This window comes from Balearica regulorum, chromosome 7, assembly GCF_011004875.1.
Source record: "Balearica regulorum gibbericeps isolate bBalReg1 chromosome 7, bBalReg1.pri, whole genome shotgun sequence".
In the NCBI taxonomy this organism is placed as follows: Eukaryota; Metazoa; Chordata; class Aves; order Gruiformes; family Gruidae; genus Balearica; species Balearica regulorum.
Genome location: NC_046190.1, coordinates 37646911 through 37665137, shown reverse-complemented (window position 1 = coordinate 37665137; position 18227 = coordinate 37646911). Strand labels below are relative to the sequence as shown.

Below are 18227 nucleotides of genomic sequence, written 5' to 3'. Positions count from 1 at the left end.
TGCTTCTTCTTGCTGTTCTGGTTTGTGTCTTTCCAGCTGCCCCCAATAAGCAGAAACAAGCATTAGAATTGCTAACAGCTGGCCCTTGCAAAACAACTGTTAATTGCTGCAAATACATAAAACTAGCAATCTCCCATTGAAAACTTATGGTCAAGCCACAAGAAACCTCTTGGTACAAAAATATTTCTTTTTTAGGAAGAGCCCAAGGAAAGACAAACCACTTCTTTAAAGAGAAAGTTAATGAGTACTCTTTCCCTCTATCATTAAATTTGAGATGCAAACTAACCAAATCTGACCTTGCTCTAAAGTTAGGCTTGTAGCGTATATTATGTTTATGAGGGACTCCTACAGTTTCTCATATTCAGGGTGGGGACCTTGAAAGACAGAAGCTGCTTAATTTGATGCTGCTGATTAGAACTTGCACAGGTGTAGAGGAGGCACCTCTGAATGACATTTTAGTAGGATTTGCTCATTTTAGCTTATTGGGGTAGCATGTGTGTGTATTCTCTCTTTTCCCCTCCCTGCTGCTGTTGGTTAAGGAAGATCCTCAAACTCTGGCACTGATTTCCCACAGTGCACAGAATAACGGATGATACAGGATACTTTCTCTTGACTGCAGGTGATGACTTCATTTTGTGTCATTTCATTGACACAACACTGTTTGAATGTGTGGGAAACTAGATGAGGCTTTATCCCTTTACAAAGTGTAATCCTAAGTTGTTAATACACTTAAAAAAGCTAGCTGTGAGCTAGCTCGGTATGATACGAAAATCACTCACCTGTGTCTTCAACACTGCTTGCAGGTCATGGCCCGTTGTCTCTAAAAGGATACTGAAGAACTGGAAAAGGTTGAAAGAGGACAAGGAGCATGATCAAAGACCTGGAATACGGCCACTGCAAGGAACTAGGTAGGCTCTGATACTTCAGCCTGCATAAAGCATAGGTGCCAAGTGTTTTGTGTCTCTTCCCCTGTGTAGGAACCTGGTTAATCAAATCTTAACTAGCTGGAGCCACGTTCCCGGTGAACAAACAGAGGTGGTTTTCCATGCCTTGGCTAAGGGATGATGCAACTGCTAGGTAAAGGATGTTGTGCATGCAAAACAGGTCAAGGGGAGAGAAATACTTAGCAGACAACTCCATTGAGGGTTACTAAATAGACCGCATCAGGCTGAGAAAATCCCTAAGTTAAAAGTGTTTGGAGGCTGGAACAGTACTCTAGGCAGATTGGGCTAAATGAAGCTTTAGCGTGAGCCACTACAGTTTTGTTCTTATGAGGTCTCTTGTGCTTCACTCTTGGTTTAGGTGGCCCTTTCTTTTAGTGTCCTTCAGCTTAGGGCCTGTGGAGTGCTTCTACAGGGTTGCTCAGAAAAGGAAACATGTTGTTAGGCTTGTGCTTGCTACAAAGAAGTCAGCGTTTCTGCTAGAAAACGCACAGGGCTCTGCAAATCCTAAAGAAAGTCTGAAAGCCACTTGTTCTGCTGCGGTTCTCTCTCAAGAAGTGTTCCTGTTGCGCTTGTTCGTAGAGATAGTGCTGCTTAACAAGGTGCCGACATAACAAATTGCTCCGCTAGGACCTGCTTGAAGCTGCCCAACCCCATCGGCGTTTGACAGCAGGTGATAATGCACAAGTCTGGCATCGAGCAATTTGCAAACAATATTTTAATGCTACTGGAATGTCAGTGATTATGCCGGAGTTGAGGAAGGCAAGAGAAAATGAGTAAGTACTCTCTACCGAATTGGCAGAAAGCACCAATAAGGGGCAGAAATAGATTCATGGAGCAAGACAATGCCACAACTATTGGAAACGGCTCTTGATCTGACTGCTTGGTAGATGCCAAAATCTTGGGCTTCCTTCTGATCAGATTTTTCTTTGCCTTCAGCCCTATGCTGACTAATACAAGCTAGCCTGCTACTAAACATGCTGATAAGCTTGTTGTTGTTCACTGTCTGCCTTGCTTTCTAAAAATACCTGAATAGTGCAAAAGATGATGAGAAAGCAGTGAATCTTGCTAGAAAGAATCCGAATGCCTCTACAGCGTGTGAGGTTTTGCCAAATCTCTAGAAGCTGCCGTTAAATCTCTGGCTAGGTATTATGGACTCTTTGGATCATAGGGCTTTAACTAGATGCCTCAGCTAGAAGCTTGTATATCGTTCCAGTGTTTCCTGCTAGTTGTAGGAGTTGTATTTCTGTTGGAAGACGACCAAAACGAGAGGAAAGGAAGGCTTATTTTTTTGACGGAGAGTTCCACTAAAAACTGGCCTGCTTCCTGCTCTGGCGCAGCAGCGCTCGCAGTACTGGCGAAGTAGTCGGCTCTGTGGACGCATCTGTGGCCACATCTGGACAAGAAATGACTAAATTCACTTAGTGTTGTTGTTTGTTTCTCATATGGGATGTGTCATATCTCATAGCCTTTCCCAAAAAGGGGCACAACACCCGATGTTGTGATGTTTGCTCTTCAAAAGACATCGCTGAGGGAGTTGAAGCTGAGGAAGCAGTTTAGGCATAGGGAAGAAATCTTAGTTAGGGATCATGCTGCAACCTCCAGTCGCCTCTTGTGAACGAGGTGGTTTTAAGCCAGTTGAAAGTGACCCTGCTAAAGAACGTGTGCTAGAAGGGGATTTTGACCCCTGTTACGTCTTTGCCAGCACTCTGTAATTGCTGTTGTGAAAGCTTTCCAGCTAGGGGTGGCCAAAAATGTCTGTCTTAAAAGGAGGAAGGCTGGCTAGGCTAGTAAGGGGATGAATCTTTATTTGAAGCCTATATCTAAAAAGAAAGGAAAAATTGCTTATGGACATCCCTGATTCTAATTTATTTGCTGGAAGTGCGATGAACAAATGACTAGTTTATTTATGAACTCCTAGAAAACAAAGAACAGTCAGCAGACCAAGCAGCTTAATGTCTTTGTGATAGCCGAGAGCTCTTGTGCGCCAGAGAGGGGTGAGAGCCGATGCGTTTTGTGATGCGGCTTCTGAATAGTGCCTTGCACGACGCCTTTGTGATCAGCAAAGTTTAGATGAAAGCCCTGGAAGGAGGGGAGGCTGCTTCAGACACGGAATCTGGAAACATCGTCACCTGGGCTAGAGGAGGTATTGGCTACCAGCAAGGACTTGGGTGATGGAACAGAAAGTACGCTGTGAAATACAGCGGGATGACATCGGTGGGAGGCGTAAGGTTGGTTTAGAATCAAAATTATCAGTAGAAATTGAAGCCCCAATCAGGGGTAAATGAGATGAGACTCAGTGAGCGCTAGCTGTGCAAGTAGAGGAGAGCTGGCTCTCCAGAAACGAGAATCGGGGCAGAATTGTGCTTCCAAGGTGAAACACCGACAACGTGCCGTCGCGGTCACAAAGCAAACGCCGACTGCAACTGGGGCTGGCGGGACCGCGGCAGGGTGCGGGCCCCTGCTCTGGGCTCTGCATCTCCCCTGGGGAGCAGAGGGATGCTGGGGGGGGGGGAAAGCCGGCTCGGCTCAGGGCTCAGCTCCCCTGGCAGCAGGGCTGGGGGCCGGGCTGCACGCAGTGACCCCCCCCCCCCCCGCCACTGTAGGCCTTTTCTGGGAACTTTTATTCCAAAAAATGCCACTTTTGGCTGAATACTTCTCACAGTTTTGAGGTGCCCGTTTTCAACTAATTTCTTTCCGCCTACTGACAAAGAACGAACGACCCCCCCGCCCCGCTGAGCGTTTCCCGGCTGGTGCCGCCCGGGCCCTGCGCTCCCCGGGAGGGCGGCGGGGGGACCCCCAGGGCCGCGCGCCCGCAGCGCCCACGTGGAGGAGCGGCGGCGGCGCCTGCGCAGTTGAGCGGCCGCCGTTGTGACCGAGCTCACGTAGCGCGCCGCCCGCCCGCTCCGCCCCCCCGCTCCGCCCCTCCGCCTCGCGCGGGACGGGGGGCGTGGCCTGGGCGCCTATAAAAGCCTCTGTGGGGCCGGCCGCGCGCGGTCGGTTACGCCACGGGGCAGCTCGCGGCCGTCCGTTACCGCCGTCGTTCCCTCCGCGCCCCGTCAGCCGCCGCCCCCTTCGCTCAGGTGAGGCCCGGCCGCTCCCGCCCCAGCTTCCCACCGGTGCTGCTGCTGCCGCCGCCCGGTGGGTGGGTCGCTCAGGCGAACGTCGCGGCGAGCCGTGAGAGGAGCGTCGGGGTCCGGCCGCCGCGGCGGCCGCTACGTGGGCGGGGGTGGGGGCGATACGTGGCAGCGCTCCGCCGGCTCTCCCGGCGAGGGGCCGGTGCCCCGGCCCTCCCGGCCGTTACGTAACGGGAGCCGGCAGCCTCCGGAGGGGGGCGGGAGGGCGCCGCCGCACCGGCAGGCAGGGCCGAGGCGGCCCGCCCGGCTTCCCCGCGGCTGGTAGACTAAACAGTGCCGCCTCCGCCTTCTCCTCCCGGGAGCCGCGGCCGTGCGGGCCGTTCCCTGCGCCCGGCGTTTAAACGTGCCCTGAGCAGCTCGGAGCTCCCCTCCGGGGGTGCGCGGCGCAGGTGGGCTCTCGCCGGCCGGTCCCACCCCTGCTTTGTTGGACTTCCCCGGGCACCGGCTTGTCGGCATCTCTTCAGCCGGGAACTGCTGCTCTTGGGGCAGGGAGCTACGTGCAGCTGGTGGCCCGCTTGTTTGTGCTGCCTTCGGGGTTTTAAGAGCTGTTCGGGCAATGAAACGATTTCATGCATGGATGGATGAAAAGTTACTTTGCCTAAGCACTGGTTGTCACACACTGCGTTTGTAACCACGGGCGCTGTGTGTAGTGATTGCATCGTGAGGAATAAGGCTTATTTTGATTTCCCTCTCTTTCTACTACTGTGGGTTGGAGTCAGCCAATTGAATTATGTAAAACCGATTTTGCGTCTAACTTTGCAGTAAGCTGTACCTGTGAGCAGGTATCTTGACAGGACTTAACCTAACTAAAAGGAAAAGCTCCAGCATGGAGTCTTGAGGATGCTCTTGAATGAAGAGAAAATAAAAATGTTAGATATGCATAGACTAAATCTTCCTGTTTACCTGCAAAACTGGATGCTCTTAGAGGAAAGATAGTTGAGGGTTACAGAGAGAAGGCGTCAAAAGGATTGCCTGGTGTTCAGTTTCATACATTTTTTCCTGCTGAATTCAGTAAGAGGAGTTGCAGAGGGTGTTCAAGTACTTAACTATTCATCTCTTTTGGATACGTAAGGATTCAGTGCTCAAGCTTTTAATTAATGAAAGAAGCTATCGATTACCAGAAGTAGATAAATGTTAAATGCAGCTTCTTATGATGCCGAAGACTATTTGGCTAAGTGTGCAAACAGGGGCACGGGGTGGAAAGTAAAGGTAACGACTTGCCAGTTTGTTCAGGAAACAGAGGCCTGCTTTTGGGATAAGAGATGTTCTGTCTTACTCTTCTGCACCCATTACTACTTTTGGATCATAGCTGGATGCATTTGAACGTCTTGAACCGTACTACAAAGCATTTGATTTGACCTAGAGCACTCTGTTCTGCTGCTTAATTATGTGCTGACAGAACCAGTACTGATTTTTTTTTTAATCCCCCCCCCCCCCCCCAAACTCGAAATAGCAGGAACGTGCCTAAATCTTGCTATGCTGAGAGTGTCAATTCCGCCATTTAAGCAGTGATTGTGGCATTAGTAGGCACATCTCTTCTAGCTGTTAATTCATGTAGAAGCTGAGGAAGCAGCGCTATTTCATGAACTGCTGTTCAGTGGCAGTGCTGTTCTAAGCAGTTCCTGATCTGTCCCGTTCATACGGGGTGATACATCTGATAAAAACCAAATCACAAAATGAAAGTATGGAGGGGAAATCGCTTCTCATCTCCCAGCAGAAAATAGCTGATGTGGATTACTTCACTAATTCACTGTGTAGCCCTACACGTGATGGGTCATCCACAGGCACAGCTGAGGTGGTGGTGTGGAGACGGGAGCTGCTGCAGAAACTTGGGTTGAACAGCAGGGTTAATGTATGCATTAAGAGCTATGCATTGAGCCAGAAGAGAGAGCTGCTCTGACCTGTAGAGGTTTAAACATTGTTGCATATTGAGTGATTTTAAAATCTAGCAATTAAAGCTGTGATTTTGAGGCATGCAGGTAGATTAGAAGATACCTAGTGCAGTTTGAAAAACGTAAAGGATAGATAATGAGTAACCCTGTGGAAGGTGTGAGGATAAATACAGGTTTGTGGGAGGAAAACTCTGCCTCCATGTTGAGGTTGATGTAGATAAAGAAACTGGTTTGGGTTTTGTGGGGGTTTTTTTGTTTTTTTTTTTTTTTTTCAATAAAGCTGTCTGAAAGAATATACTTGTTGAAAAAACCTTACTTGATAAATTGTGTCTGTTTAACTGAGGAAGGACTTTCTGTGCTGAAACACCATCTTTGCTGTCACTTGTGCTATGTATTTGTAGGCAGTGTTCTTGCAATAATTTCAGAATGGCTTGTTGTTCCCCTCAAGAGGAGCAGGCTTTATGCTACTGCAGAACCACCTGCTGGGCTACAACTTCAGCCTGAAAGAGCTCTTATCTGTTACTATTTTTCAGCTGTTGATTGTTGGGATTGTCCTGCTTTCTTTATAATCGCTCTTAGTATCTGAAAACAACGTGTATGTCTCTATAGATATTCTGCTAATCCTTAAGCGGACGGATAACTAGAAGGATAGCCTCCTGCTTGTTGTGTCTAATAAGATAAGTGCCCCGCTCCATTGCCAGTGTTCTTTGTCTTGGCTTAGAAAGTTAAAAGAAGTGGGATCCGAGAGGCCTGTGTCCATTCGGTCTTAGTCTGGAAGAAACCAAGGAGAAACTTGCTTCAGTTCCTTGGGTACAAATCTGTGTGAGCACGCCTGTTCTGTAGTTAGACTCACAAATGTGGTCTTGAAGCTCGCAGTAAATAATACTTAAAACACATCATCAACTTGACTCTAACATTTATTCTCAACTCTTACTGGATTATTATATTACTTTTACATAAAAAAGATTACTTATATTACAACTTTGTCATTAAAAAGAAGCCTAAACCATGCCATGTTCTTTTGTTAGCAGCAATTCTAGAAAATCTTTCTTCTCTCACTGCTTGGATCTTAATTTTAGAACAGCCTTTAAATGTAACGTGCTAGAGAACATAGGAAACTGGATTCTAATGTTTTTGTCCTCTAAGACTGTTAAGCAATGATGACAGCTAAATCATCTTGGTACTTAGTGCTTACTCTGGGAAAGCTCTTCCCTTTTGAGTAGTATTTCCAGTCACATCACGTCATGAGACTATAACTTGAGCTGTCCTTGAGACAGGAGAGGTTTAGTGCAGCGAGCAGCTATCATTTCTGGTGCTGTCTTCCCCCTCAGCTCAGTTTAACTGTTTTTGTTTGGTTTTTTGTTTAGTTTTACGTACAGTGGGATACTGTAAGGATTGTGAGAGTGGACCAGTATTTAAATCAAAAGTTGAGGATCTTGGTGCTGCAGTTTTGACTCCTGGCCTTGTAGCAGACTTAATTTTGAGTAGGTCACTTATTTCTTACCTAAATAAAGAAGCTGTTTTGCAGTTAAGCTAGAGCTATTCCAGAATAATTCCATGTTGAAGTATACCCTCAGTTTCCATTTTCTGTCTTGTTTTCTGGATCCTGGTAAGCACCTGGGAGCTTGGAATTGGCAGTGAGAAGATTTGTGTAGTAAGCATCTTCAGTTAAATGCTTCAGTCTTTGGTCACCAGTTAGTGTGACCTCGATTGTTGTGAGGTTATATCACTCTCTGTAGTTTGTCTTAACTTTTCCTTCTAGTTGCATGGATGCTATGTGTATGTCCACTCTCCTGTGACTCTTGCAGGTTGTTTCTACTTGTAGAGCAGAGCTGAACTCTTTAAAAGTCCCCAAACAACCCACCTCTAAGTTTCATCATTTAAAATGGCATTTGTTGCCTATCCCTACTGTTTGGGGAATCCTGTGCCATGCTTGGCAGTATCACTTGTCTAATTGCTGCTTTGTTTTACTTCTATCTACGTGTTTGTGTGTTCTTTGCTATTTTTCCCATTGTTTTGGGTTTTTTTTCCTGCACTGTCATGTTTTACTGTTTCAAAGCTTAGCACATGTACTTCTTACGGAAAGTCAGAAAGCTCCTGTGTTAAAGCTGTCAGCTGGACACCCACTTCTATGTGGGGGTAGCGGATTCCCTCCTCTCTGAGATGCTCAGCTGCCATCTTTGTGTTTGCCTGAGGGACACGGCTGAGGAGGAGAGTCAGACTGACAGGAATAATGTAGAGAGGATTTTCATCTTGTTTTACTTCATGTCACTGACAGGAAGAAATTAAGCCTACTTATTTGGCAGCTTGTGCATCTAAGAGATTTCCAGCATCTATCTTAACTGAGCTTTATTTTCTTTGATTTGGGAACCTGTAGCTGATCCTTCTGCAGTAGTTTTGAAAGCCGTGCTACTTAGCAACTGCCGTTAGGGCAGTGAGAGCTTGGCTGGCTGCTGCCTTGGGCTCTCTTTCCAAGTCTCTGAATTCTGTCTGGGAGGGAAGTAATCTTGGGTGGCTGAAAGCTATTACGGGAGTCTGAGTCCTTGCAAACGACAGAAAGTCTGGAGACTGCAAAATGAAAGACAAATGAAGCTGGAAGTGACCTCTGGACATCATTTAACCTAACTTGTTTGAAGGTGGGTGAGCTTGAAGGTTAGGCTGCCCGCAGGCTTGTTCTTTTTAATTTTGAAATTCTTCCAGGAATGGGAAATGAAATTTATCTGGGCAACCTCCTTCTAGTGCCTAACTGCTGTGAGCAACCTTTTCTTTGTACCTAGTTAGAATTTCCCTCGTTGCAATTTGTGACCGTTGCCACACACTCATTCTTCCGTCTGCCTGTGAGGTGTGAGGAGGGAATAGGGTGGCAACTGCATTCAGAGTCAGCCCAGTGCTGGAGCAGGCTGTAAAGGCAGGTAGAGAAGAGGTAAAACTGTTTCCAAAGTATGCTGCTCAAACAGGCTTTAAGGCATCAATCTATCGTGCAAGGTGGAAGGCTATCACCAAGAGCTGTAGGTGGAGAGGACACATCTTTTTCATCACCTTTTTGGTGTGTTTTTGTTTTGTTTGTGTTTTAGAAAAGTTTCATATTGATTAGTAAAAAAGTAAACTTTCTGAAGCTTTCCTTGTGTTTCACTGAGTGCAGTAAACAAATAGCTTAATGAATTCTGAGTACTGATAATGTTGGCAAATATTTATCATGTAGTAGAACTGTTTGTGCTTTGTAATTGATTCACAGATGTATTAGCTTGAGTGCTGAATGAGCAGGAGGCACTTGGCTTTCTGCAGAGCAAAATACGAATTCAGCAGTGTTTTTAATAGGAGTGCAGATACACATCAGTGTCCTTGTGTGTGTAGATAACAGCTTCTTTTAAGTAAAGAGTGATAGAAAATTTGCCAGCAAGAAAACTTGATTCCAGACGTGACCCATTAATTTACAGCAATTGCCTAATTGGAGTTCTTGTTTAATGAGACTGACATTAGTCACAGAAGAGGTACGTACAGTTGTATAGACCTTACCAGGATCCCAGGTTTATGCTGAAAACTAGGTAGGTGTTACAGGCTGGCTGGAGGGTTGTATATTCATTGTGTTTAGGGCTGGAGTTTCACAAATGGATTAAACCTGTGCTGCTACTAGAAACAGCAATCTTGCCTGCCTGTGCTCTCTTTGGCTGCCAGTTCTTGTCTCCAAATTGCCCTCTTGTACTGGCATGGATGTTACGTGGCTATATAGTGAACTGTATCAGAATTGAACTTAAAATGAAATGAGCTTTTGGGGGATTTTTTTTTTTTTTTTTTTTAATTAGTTATGTTTGAAATAGTCTGATTTAGCTTGTTGCCTAGCTGTCTGTGGGGGGGATGAGCAAGTGATGAGGAGGTGAGGAATGCTGCTGTGGACAGCAGGGCTGGTTTAGAGCATTGAGGAGGCTGAGGCGTCTGACTCGATGGGGAAAAAGCAGGACTCCAGGCTTCCCTCGCCATGTTTTTACCTTACAACTTGCTGCTGGTAAATGTGTCAGAGTGTTTCAGCCCTTCCAATTGTGGTCATGCAGATTTCTGATGATTTACAAGAGTTGGAAATTGTACTGCTTTTCTAGGCTCCGAGTTTCCTGTTGTTCCTGTTAGTGCCAGCGAAACTGTGCTTGTCCTGTCCAAGAGGCAGTCCACAGAGTCAGTGAATCTAAACCCGAGTACCGCTCTTTCTGTAGTGCTAGTGGTGGAAAGGAAAGGAGGGAACTGTTTCCTCACCCTTCAGGTGCAATATGAGAAGAGATCCTGCGCTCTGGAGTCAAGGGAGTGTTTCCTGTTAGTACCCCCACTTGTGGGTGGAATGATTTTTCTCTGCGTGTGACTTTTGCACTTTTCTGATTTTGTTTACACCTTCCTTGTGTAAATGACACACCTAGGTTTATGTTGTTTGCTGTCAGTACTGTCAACTCAATCAAAAGTGTATTGCTTTCTTCCCTAAATAGGCTGAACCCCTTTGTAGCTGGACTTGCTTCGTGAAGTTGCTTTTTTCTTTTTTTTTTTTTTTCATTAGTTGTCTTGCTGTTGGAAGAGTTGCAAAACAGTTTCTGTTAGTACCTGTGGTGGTTTTAATTTTTCTGAGCAGATGCAGTATATGAGAGTTTAAGTTTTTGTGTTTGGAAAAAAGTAAATCTTGTGAATTCCGAGATAGCATAATTACTTTTAAAGTATGCAGTAACGAGGAAATCCTAGGCTGTTAAAAGGGTTCAGGATCTTGAAAGGCTGAGAGCTTGGCAGCTGTTTGTGGGAGAAAGCACTGCCTGTGAGCCTGCTGTGGACTGATCCAGGGGCTACCTGTGAACCGGCCAAGAGAAGCCTTTTGTATCAGGTATGGAGGCTGGCTTCATGGCGGTGGCAGCTGAAAAGCAGGAGCATGCTTTTAACTTACTCTGTAACAGTAACTTACTCTGCGGACAGGTTGTGTAGGGTTTTAACTTAGACCTGCTCCACTGGCATCTTTCTGACTGATCAAATAATTGGGTGGATGAACTTGATAATATATATTTTAACTTGGTATTACGGGTTTTTTTCCAGTGTTTGACCTTGGGTGTTTTGGTGGGTTTTGTGAAGCATTTCTATCTGAAGCATGTCTTAGGTGTCAAAAAGATGAAGCTTGTGAAGACCCTGTCTCCAAGCCAGTCTTTCTTTCCTTACCACACAACACAAAGTGTAAGAAAGTCTGCAGAAGGGCATCAGTCCTCTGTGAGAGCTGCTCTAGCTTGTCAAGATTCTGCTGCCTCAAGAGCTAGCGGCAGCCCCAAGAGAACAAGCTCTCTCTCTTGAAGGTCAATTCAACTCTCTGGTGAATATGGATTTTTTACCTACTTTGTTTCTTTCACAGGTACGTGGTAAGGTGACAGCTATTGAACTATGGCATTCAGCAAGATTTGGTATACCGTAGCCCTTGGACTTCTGCTGCCTTTTTCTTATGCCCATACGGACTTCTTCACGTCCATTGGTGAGACATGCTTTGGTGTATATGCTGCATAGCCTAAAGAATTTCTTGATGGCTCTCAAAACTGATTTTGCAACGATGTGTTAATGGCATGTGCAAGGCTTTAACTGGTACAGAACTAAATCCACTTACTGGTTCTTATGACCTTACTGACTTCTTTTGGGAGAAACATGCTTTGAGTTAAGTCAGTCTAGTTAGTCTAATGCCCCAGGCTAGGCTTTGCATTCGTTATGTATTCTTATATCTTATCTTACTGTATTTAAAACAAAATTTTGGTGTGGACTGTTGCACAAATGTAGAAGCAAGCCGAACAGCTGCTGGGGGTCCATAATGACACCAGTATGTTAGCGTACTCTCTTGAGTTCTGATGGCCTGTGACACAGCTGAAGTTGTGGACTGTATCACCTCATGATGAACCAGTTCAGCTGCCTGCTTGCAGGAAACGAAGCAATTATAATTAATAACAGAGTCTGTTGGGGGACCCGTTGAAGTCATGTGAGTGATCTTGAAAATGAAATGCTAAATTAGTATTGTATATCAAACATGAAGGCTTTATATTTCTGTACCTTTGTCTTTATTTGCTCTAGATTATGTATGCGTCAGTGAAAGATTGCTCTGTTGCAACCTGCTTCCTTTTTCGAATGAATCCTAAATTAGTTCTAATAATAAATACGTGATACGACATTAATTTCCATGGCAACAAGGTTGGTCCAACATGAGATTTTTCTCCTTCAAAAACCATAAAATGCAAGAAGCCTTATTCAAATACTCCTCTCCTGGATTATTTAAGCAAATGCAGAAGGACTTTGGGGAAGAAAGGGTTGAAGAGGGGAAGAAAGTTCAAGAGAGAAAGAACGCCTCTAATTTCCCAGTTCTCAGATTGTTTTCTTTCTCCTTGTCTAATCAAAGTCATTTGTTTTCTAGGTCATATGACAGACTTAATTAATACAGAAAAAGATCTGGTGGTGTCACTGAAAGATTACATCAAGGCAGAAGAAAGCAAGCTGGAACAGATCAAAAAGTAAGCTTGTTTCACAATGCTAATAGTTAATAATTTGAGTCCGCTCTTGTGTAAAAAGCGCTTCCTAAGGCTGATCAAATTTGTGGAATTTTTCCTCTGAGGCAAAGCTTAAACTAGCAGGTTTTGCTGGGTTTTTGTCCTAAGTTATTATTCCTGAGCCATTAGTTTGTTTTATGCAGCTTTCTAATGATGGAATCTAATCAACCCGCTTTCTGTATGATACCTTCACTTCAGCACTCCTGCTTGTACGTAATTCCCAAGGGGCTGTAGTTCTTTGAATGACAATTTGCTTAGTGGAAACTAAAACCTAAGAAGTCTCCAAATGAGTGTTACAAGGACTGCAGTGATACACTAGATGTAAAAGCGCTAAAAAGTGTTGATGTGGCCACGTTGGCTAACCAACGAATAGTAATAACCCACTACAAGAGCAGTCTCTTTCTAGATGCCATATTTAGATTTAAAAATAAAATAAAAAGTTATTTACTGCTTTTAAAAATAACGAGACCTGACCATTGCCGTTACTGTGTTGCTCGGCCCTATAGCTGTGAAGACCAGAGCCCAATATGTCAGATGTTATCACAGCTAGAAATAAAAATTTTGTATCGCTGAACAAGATCGTTTCCCAGCTTTCAAAAATGTGTATAAATCTGTCGTGAGGATGTTTAAACAGTTTTAGATAGATGCATGAATTTTATTTTAGCCTTTGTGTATTACGTTCTTACCATCCGGGAAGAAAGATACTTCTGTCGGACTGTATTTATTTTTATCACTTAAAATACAGAGTTGGATTTCCTCACAGGTTTGGACTGTCGTAAGTATGTTCTTTACAGCTACAAATTAAGATGGGAGCATGCCAACTGGATATCCCAAAATGTGTAAATACAGGTTATCATATAAGCATTGCAGCTCTGGTTTTATTACATTAGAGATGCTTGCTGTCAGGTCAGAAAAGTTAAAATAACTGTCACGGAGAAGAACCTGGAGAAAATGCCACTGTCACTTGAGTTTGTTGGGCTCTGTACTTTGGCTGAAGGATATTGGTAGCTTGTGTTGACTTAAACTCAGTGAAAGTTGGTAATTCGCTGAAATGCAGAGGATGGTTCACACCTTGTGGGTGGCTTGTGGTGAGGCTTTTGTGAAACAGAAACTACTTGAAAGAAATCCTAGCTGTGTGGTTGTGGCTCACGGTTGCAGTGACTTTCAGCTAGTCATTAAGTTTGATAGTCATGCAGTGGGAAATGTACGATGGATTTACCGTGTGCAACGTGAATGCACAATTTGTTGAAATTGGTTTCTTCCGTCTTTGGCTTGCTAGTAGCTGGAGTTGGTCCATGGGAGCGCTTTGAGCACTGTTTTGCAGGGAACCCCTTCACTCGCGTTGCTGCTGGCAAAAACCCAGGCAGGGGCTGTCAGAGCATAGGAAAACAACTAAAGACTGTGGGAAGAGTGAATGCAAACAGCGGCACCTTTAACAGTTATCAGCATCTACCTGTCTCAGGTAAAGCAGTCAAACTTAATTCAGGCATACCAAATTCTGGAACAAGCTCAATGCTGGCTCGTGTACAGAGTTCCCTCCAGGCTACAGACTTTGTATTTGCCTTATGTTAGTGTTGATGATTGGTATCCTCCATGGGGTGTGGCTTTTTTAACGTTAATTTTCACAGCATCATTACCCGTCTTCATGTTCTAGATACGAATTGTTTCAGATAGAGAGGAGAAGTTTGGTTGGTTTTCAGACACGTAGTAGCGTAGCGCTGGTGCTTATAGCACGACTGGTGTGCTTGCTGACTTGAGACTGGAGCAGACTCCCTGGATGGATGTTTGTTAAATCTCATTAAAATGATAGATGAACAACAGTAGCTGTTGAAAGGTGTGCTTGTTTGAGGGTGCATTGCAGTTGTGAATGACTTCTGTCCCTGGCAGAGTTGGAGAGGTTTGTGGAGTCAGAACTGTAGCACCAGAAAGTTGATTTGTGCCCGTCGTTTGGGAACGTGAGAACTACACGTGTCTTAATACAGGCTTACAGGATGGAAGGCAGGTTTGCAGTAGGAGGCAAGGGGCTCATAATAGATTTAAGAGTGTGTGTCTAAACGTAAAATAATTTGAGATAAGCGTTCTGTATTTTGTAAACTTTAGAAAAAAGAGCATTTAAAAATAAAAGATAAAAAATGTAGCTAAAGCTTTGTTTTTGATTAGTCCTGCATGAAAACTCATAATGGATCTGCTGGCATACTGCATTTGGTATTTGTAGAAAGGAGTTTGTTCAGCAGCGTTCCAACGAAGACCACAAGAGCAACACAAGGTTTAGGCTGCAGCTGAGGAAGAAGATTTAAAAAAAAAAAAAAAGAAAAAAAAATCCCCTCTTGTTCCTTTGGGGAGAGTTTTATATACAGACAATGAAAAAGCTTGCAATTTGTGTTGGGTTTTTTATTACCAAAGACTGTTGAGTAGCTTGAAATCAGTTTTATAGTGCATTGGCAGACTTTTACAGGAGACTTTAATGAATGTATATTTTCCCTATAGGTGGGCAGAGAAATTGGATCAGCTGACAGATACTGCTACAAAGGACCCAGAGGGGTTTTTGGGACATCCTGTAAATGCATTCAAGTTGATGAAACGGCTTAACACAGAGTGGGGTGAGCTGGAGAGCCTGGTTCTGAAGGACATGTCGGATGGTAAGTGTGCCTGTAGTAAGAACAAAGATCACATTATAATTGCATTTACTGGACTATGTCTTTCTGATGTCATGGTTTGAATTAGATTTGTAAGTCTGCTGTTGAGATGCCCTCATAGAAAATAATCCCAGAAGACCTGCCATTTTGCTGACCTTGTGCTGTAATCTGAGCTTTACACAAATTCAGGAAAACTGTGATGTTTAAACTGAATAATCTCCTTGGATGCTTTAAATTTTGCAGAGGATCAGGGCTTGCTTCACGTACTCTCCCACTTCTTGCGATCTAGTATGTTAGGAAATTTCATCTCTTAATGCGACAACTTCATTGAACCGAAAAAAGGGAACGAAACTCTTCTGAGTGCGAGATATGTGGGACTGTCTTAGAGTACGGTCAAGCGCTGTTGCTGCTGGTATGCAGAGTGGTTAAGGTGTGATAGGTCAAAACTTGAATGTTGCAGAGACTGAGCATTTGTGGAACTGATGTTAATTAGTGTAGCATAAACTTTGCTGCCTCTTTTCCTCAGCAAGAATGGAAGTTCTTCAGTAAGAAACAGGACATAAAATAGTTGACCGCAAAAGACACTTAGCGGCAAGGAAGCTGGGATGATTATATTTGACCTGTGATAATCTATCTCAACAACTAACTAATACCAGGTACAGGTCTGTAGTAAGAAATGATAAAAAAATGGAGCTCTCAAAAATGACCTGGGGTTAGTCTCCGACAAGGATTCAGCACATTCAGCTTCCTGCTTGTTGCTGTGAGGAACTGAAAATGCTAACTGAACAGGCTCTGCAGCTCCCAGCCGGAAATCTGGACCAGTGCATCTTAAGTCCTTCTTCTGAATGAGAAGAAAAAACCCCCAAAAGTGCACTTTCGTTTTTTAAGAAAATTGTCAGGAAAAAGGAAAATACTGGGGGAAGAATAGTGTAGTAAAAGAAAGGATGCACAGGAATGGATATGTTTGGTTTTTTTAAAGCAGGAACACCTTTACATAAACTTGATAGTGTTATCAGGTCTGAGTAGTTAAAAAGGACTACTGGGGTATGGCAAAAAGCACAAATTTGGCCAGTTCATTGGTTTTTTGGAAGCTTTTGCAGCTGAGTGTTGCATACTATGCTTTGTCTGGTTTTGGTCATGCTGCTTACTTTTCTACTGGTGGATATTAGATGAATTTAACAAACATCATATTGACACTGTCCTTAGTTGACACTGTAAAGCTTGGTGTCCTTCTGGATGTTGGGATGAAAGAGTTTGTTGAATAGAAAAGTTCCTTTTTGGAAAAAGCCAGAGCGGCTGTCGGTTTATTCAAACTGAGGTCCTCGTGGCCGTCTTTGTTGATGCCGTTCCTTTCGGTGGCTGCTGGTTCTGCCCTCCCGGCTTTCTGGAGTTCTGTTTCCTGCAGCAGTGCAAGCAGCCTGCCAGGCTCTTTAAAGGGAAGGGGGAAAACAGTGTCAGGTCTGCCTCTGAAGAAAGGATAATGCACTAGCACTACAGGAGGGCCCTTCAAGTAACAGCGATAGCAGCGGTTGTGTGTGTGTTCACCGGAGGAGTAGGAACCTTTCATAACAGGGGAGATGATTACGTCTGACTAATGACCGGGGAACGGTTCCCAGAGAGTATTTTTTTACTTTCTAGAACCTGCTTGTCTTCTGTTCCACAAATGTCACCCTGGTGATTCTTTAAAAAGCCCCTGAGTTTTCCTTCCTTTTTGTTTATTCCTGTGCTTTCTTTTCACAAACAAAATCAAAATGCTAACTTTTCAATATGCGCCTTGAGTTCAGTTCAGAGTTGTGTGAAGATGGATCTTGAGAAACCTTTTTAACTTTGTGTGTTTCTCAGGTTTATACATAAAAATACATTAATGCCTCAGAAAGCAGTTGGGTTCATAGTGGCTGCTTAGTTGCCTAAAGTCTTGTCAAAAGCTGGTTGCAATTAGACATCAGCATTTTTGGTTTTCATTTTTTTATTGACCAACCTTAATCTTTACACTGCTATTCTTAACGCTGACTGTTCTTTTCCCTCTTCTAAATTATTTGTACGTTCCATGTTACTAAACGAAAAGCCTTTTGGAAGGCAGATTGAATGGAATGGTTGCAAAAACTACCAATATATTATCTGTAATGTTCTCCATGTGGAGGTGATCTTTTTGTTGTATGTAACTTTTGGGGGGGGGGGGAATTTGTATGAAATGCTTTCCTTTAGAAACAAACTTACTGTGTGTGTTGATGCTCTGCAGGGCTAATAGGTCTTCCTGACTGATTAATGGCCTTTCCTGAAATGTTAGCTTTCCCCGGAGTAGGGAGTCGTTTCATGCATAGAGGTGATAGAATTCCTGTCTCCCCAGGCTTTATCTCCAACATGACTATCCAGCGGCAGTTTTTCCCAAATGACGAAGATCAGACTGGTGCAGCAAAAGCCCTCTTGCGGCTTCAAGACACGTATAATTTGGACACGGACACCCTCTCAAGAGGGAATCTTCCAGGTAAGAGTCATTGACGTTATTTTCAGAAGAGACTCTGAACTTTTAGTAAATGTCCTGATGACAAATCATTTGACTCTGTTCCATCTTGTTTAACTCCCTCGTGTGAAGGTAACAATAGGAAAACGTTTGAGCTAGTTACTATTTTATGAAAAATGGCATGATGTGGGTTGTTGAACGTAGGTTAAGGTAGGTGTCAGTTTTAATTCTGCCACGCCTCAAGAGAGAGGAACCTGTTGCTTCAGGCTGTGCTGGCGAAGAGGAACCCGGGAAGAGCTCACCTGCTCTGGCACACTGTCAGCTCTGTGGCTGTGGTGGTTCTGCTCGAAACTACATCCACGCGCCTTCCCTGCCTGGTGGGCTTTCTCCTGCCAGCGCATAGCCTGAGTGCCTGCACCTGAAACGAGTTGCACAGAACATGAACTTCTTTCTGAATTGAGACTGTCCTCTGGCCTGTCGTTCTACTCACAAGCTCATTTTCTGCTTGTGCTAGAACTTGAATGTTTCTTCTTAGTTGAAGTCTGCATCTCTCTTCTAGTTATGGTAAGATAATTTAGTGTTAATAGTTTTTAATAAAAAATCAATAGTAATAAAATCTTGCCT

At 44.1% G+C, this 18227-nt stretch overlaps 1 protein-coding gene across 4 annotated transcripts in view; it reads left to right on the top strand.

Annotated features, from left to right (window-relative positions):
• The first annotated feature begins 3883 nt into the window (after positions 1-3883).
• Positions 3884-18227, top strand: part of P4HA1 (prolyl 4-hydroxylase subunit alpha 1) — a 34155-nt gene continuing 19811 nt past the window's right edge. For 3 of the 4 annotated variants that reach the window (XM_075758970.1, XM_075758971.1, XM_075758969.1), the window contains exons 1-5: positions 3885-4024; positions 11336-11452; positions 12374-12470; positions 14994-15145; positions 17490-17627. In XM_075758970.1, the coding sequence (XP_075615085.1) occupies positions 11365-11452; positions 12374-12470; positions 14994-15145; positions 17490-17627 (475 nt within the window). In that variant the 5' untranslated portion in view covers positions 3885-4024; positions 11336-11364. Of the gene's footprint in view, positions 4025-11335; positions 11453-12373; positions 12471-14993; positions 15146-17489; positions 17628-18227 lie in introns of all 4 variants that reach the window. The other variant, XM_075758972.1, reaches the window with a different exon arrangement.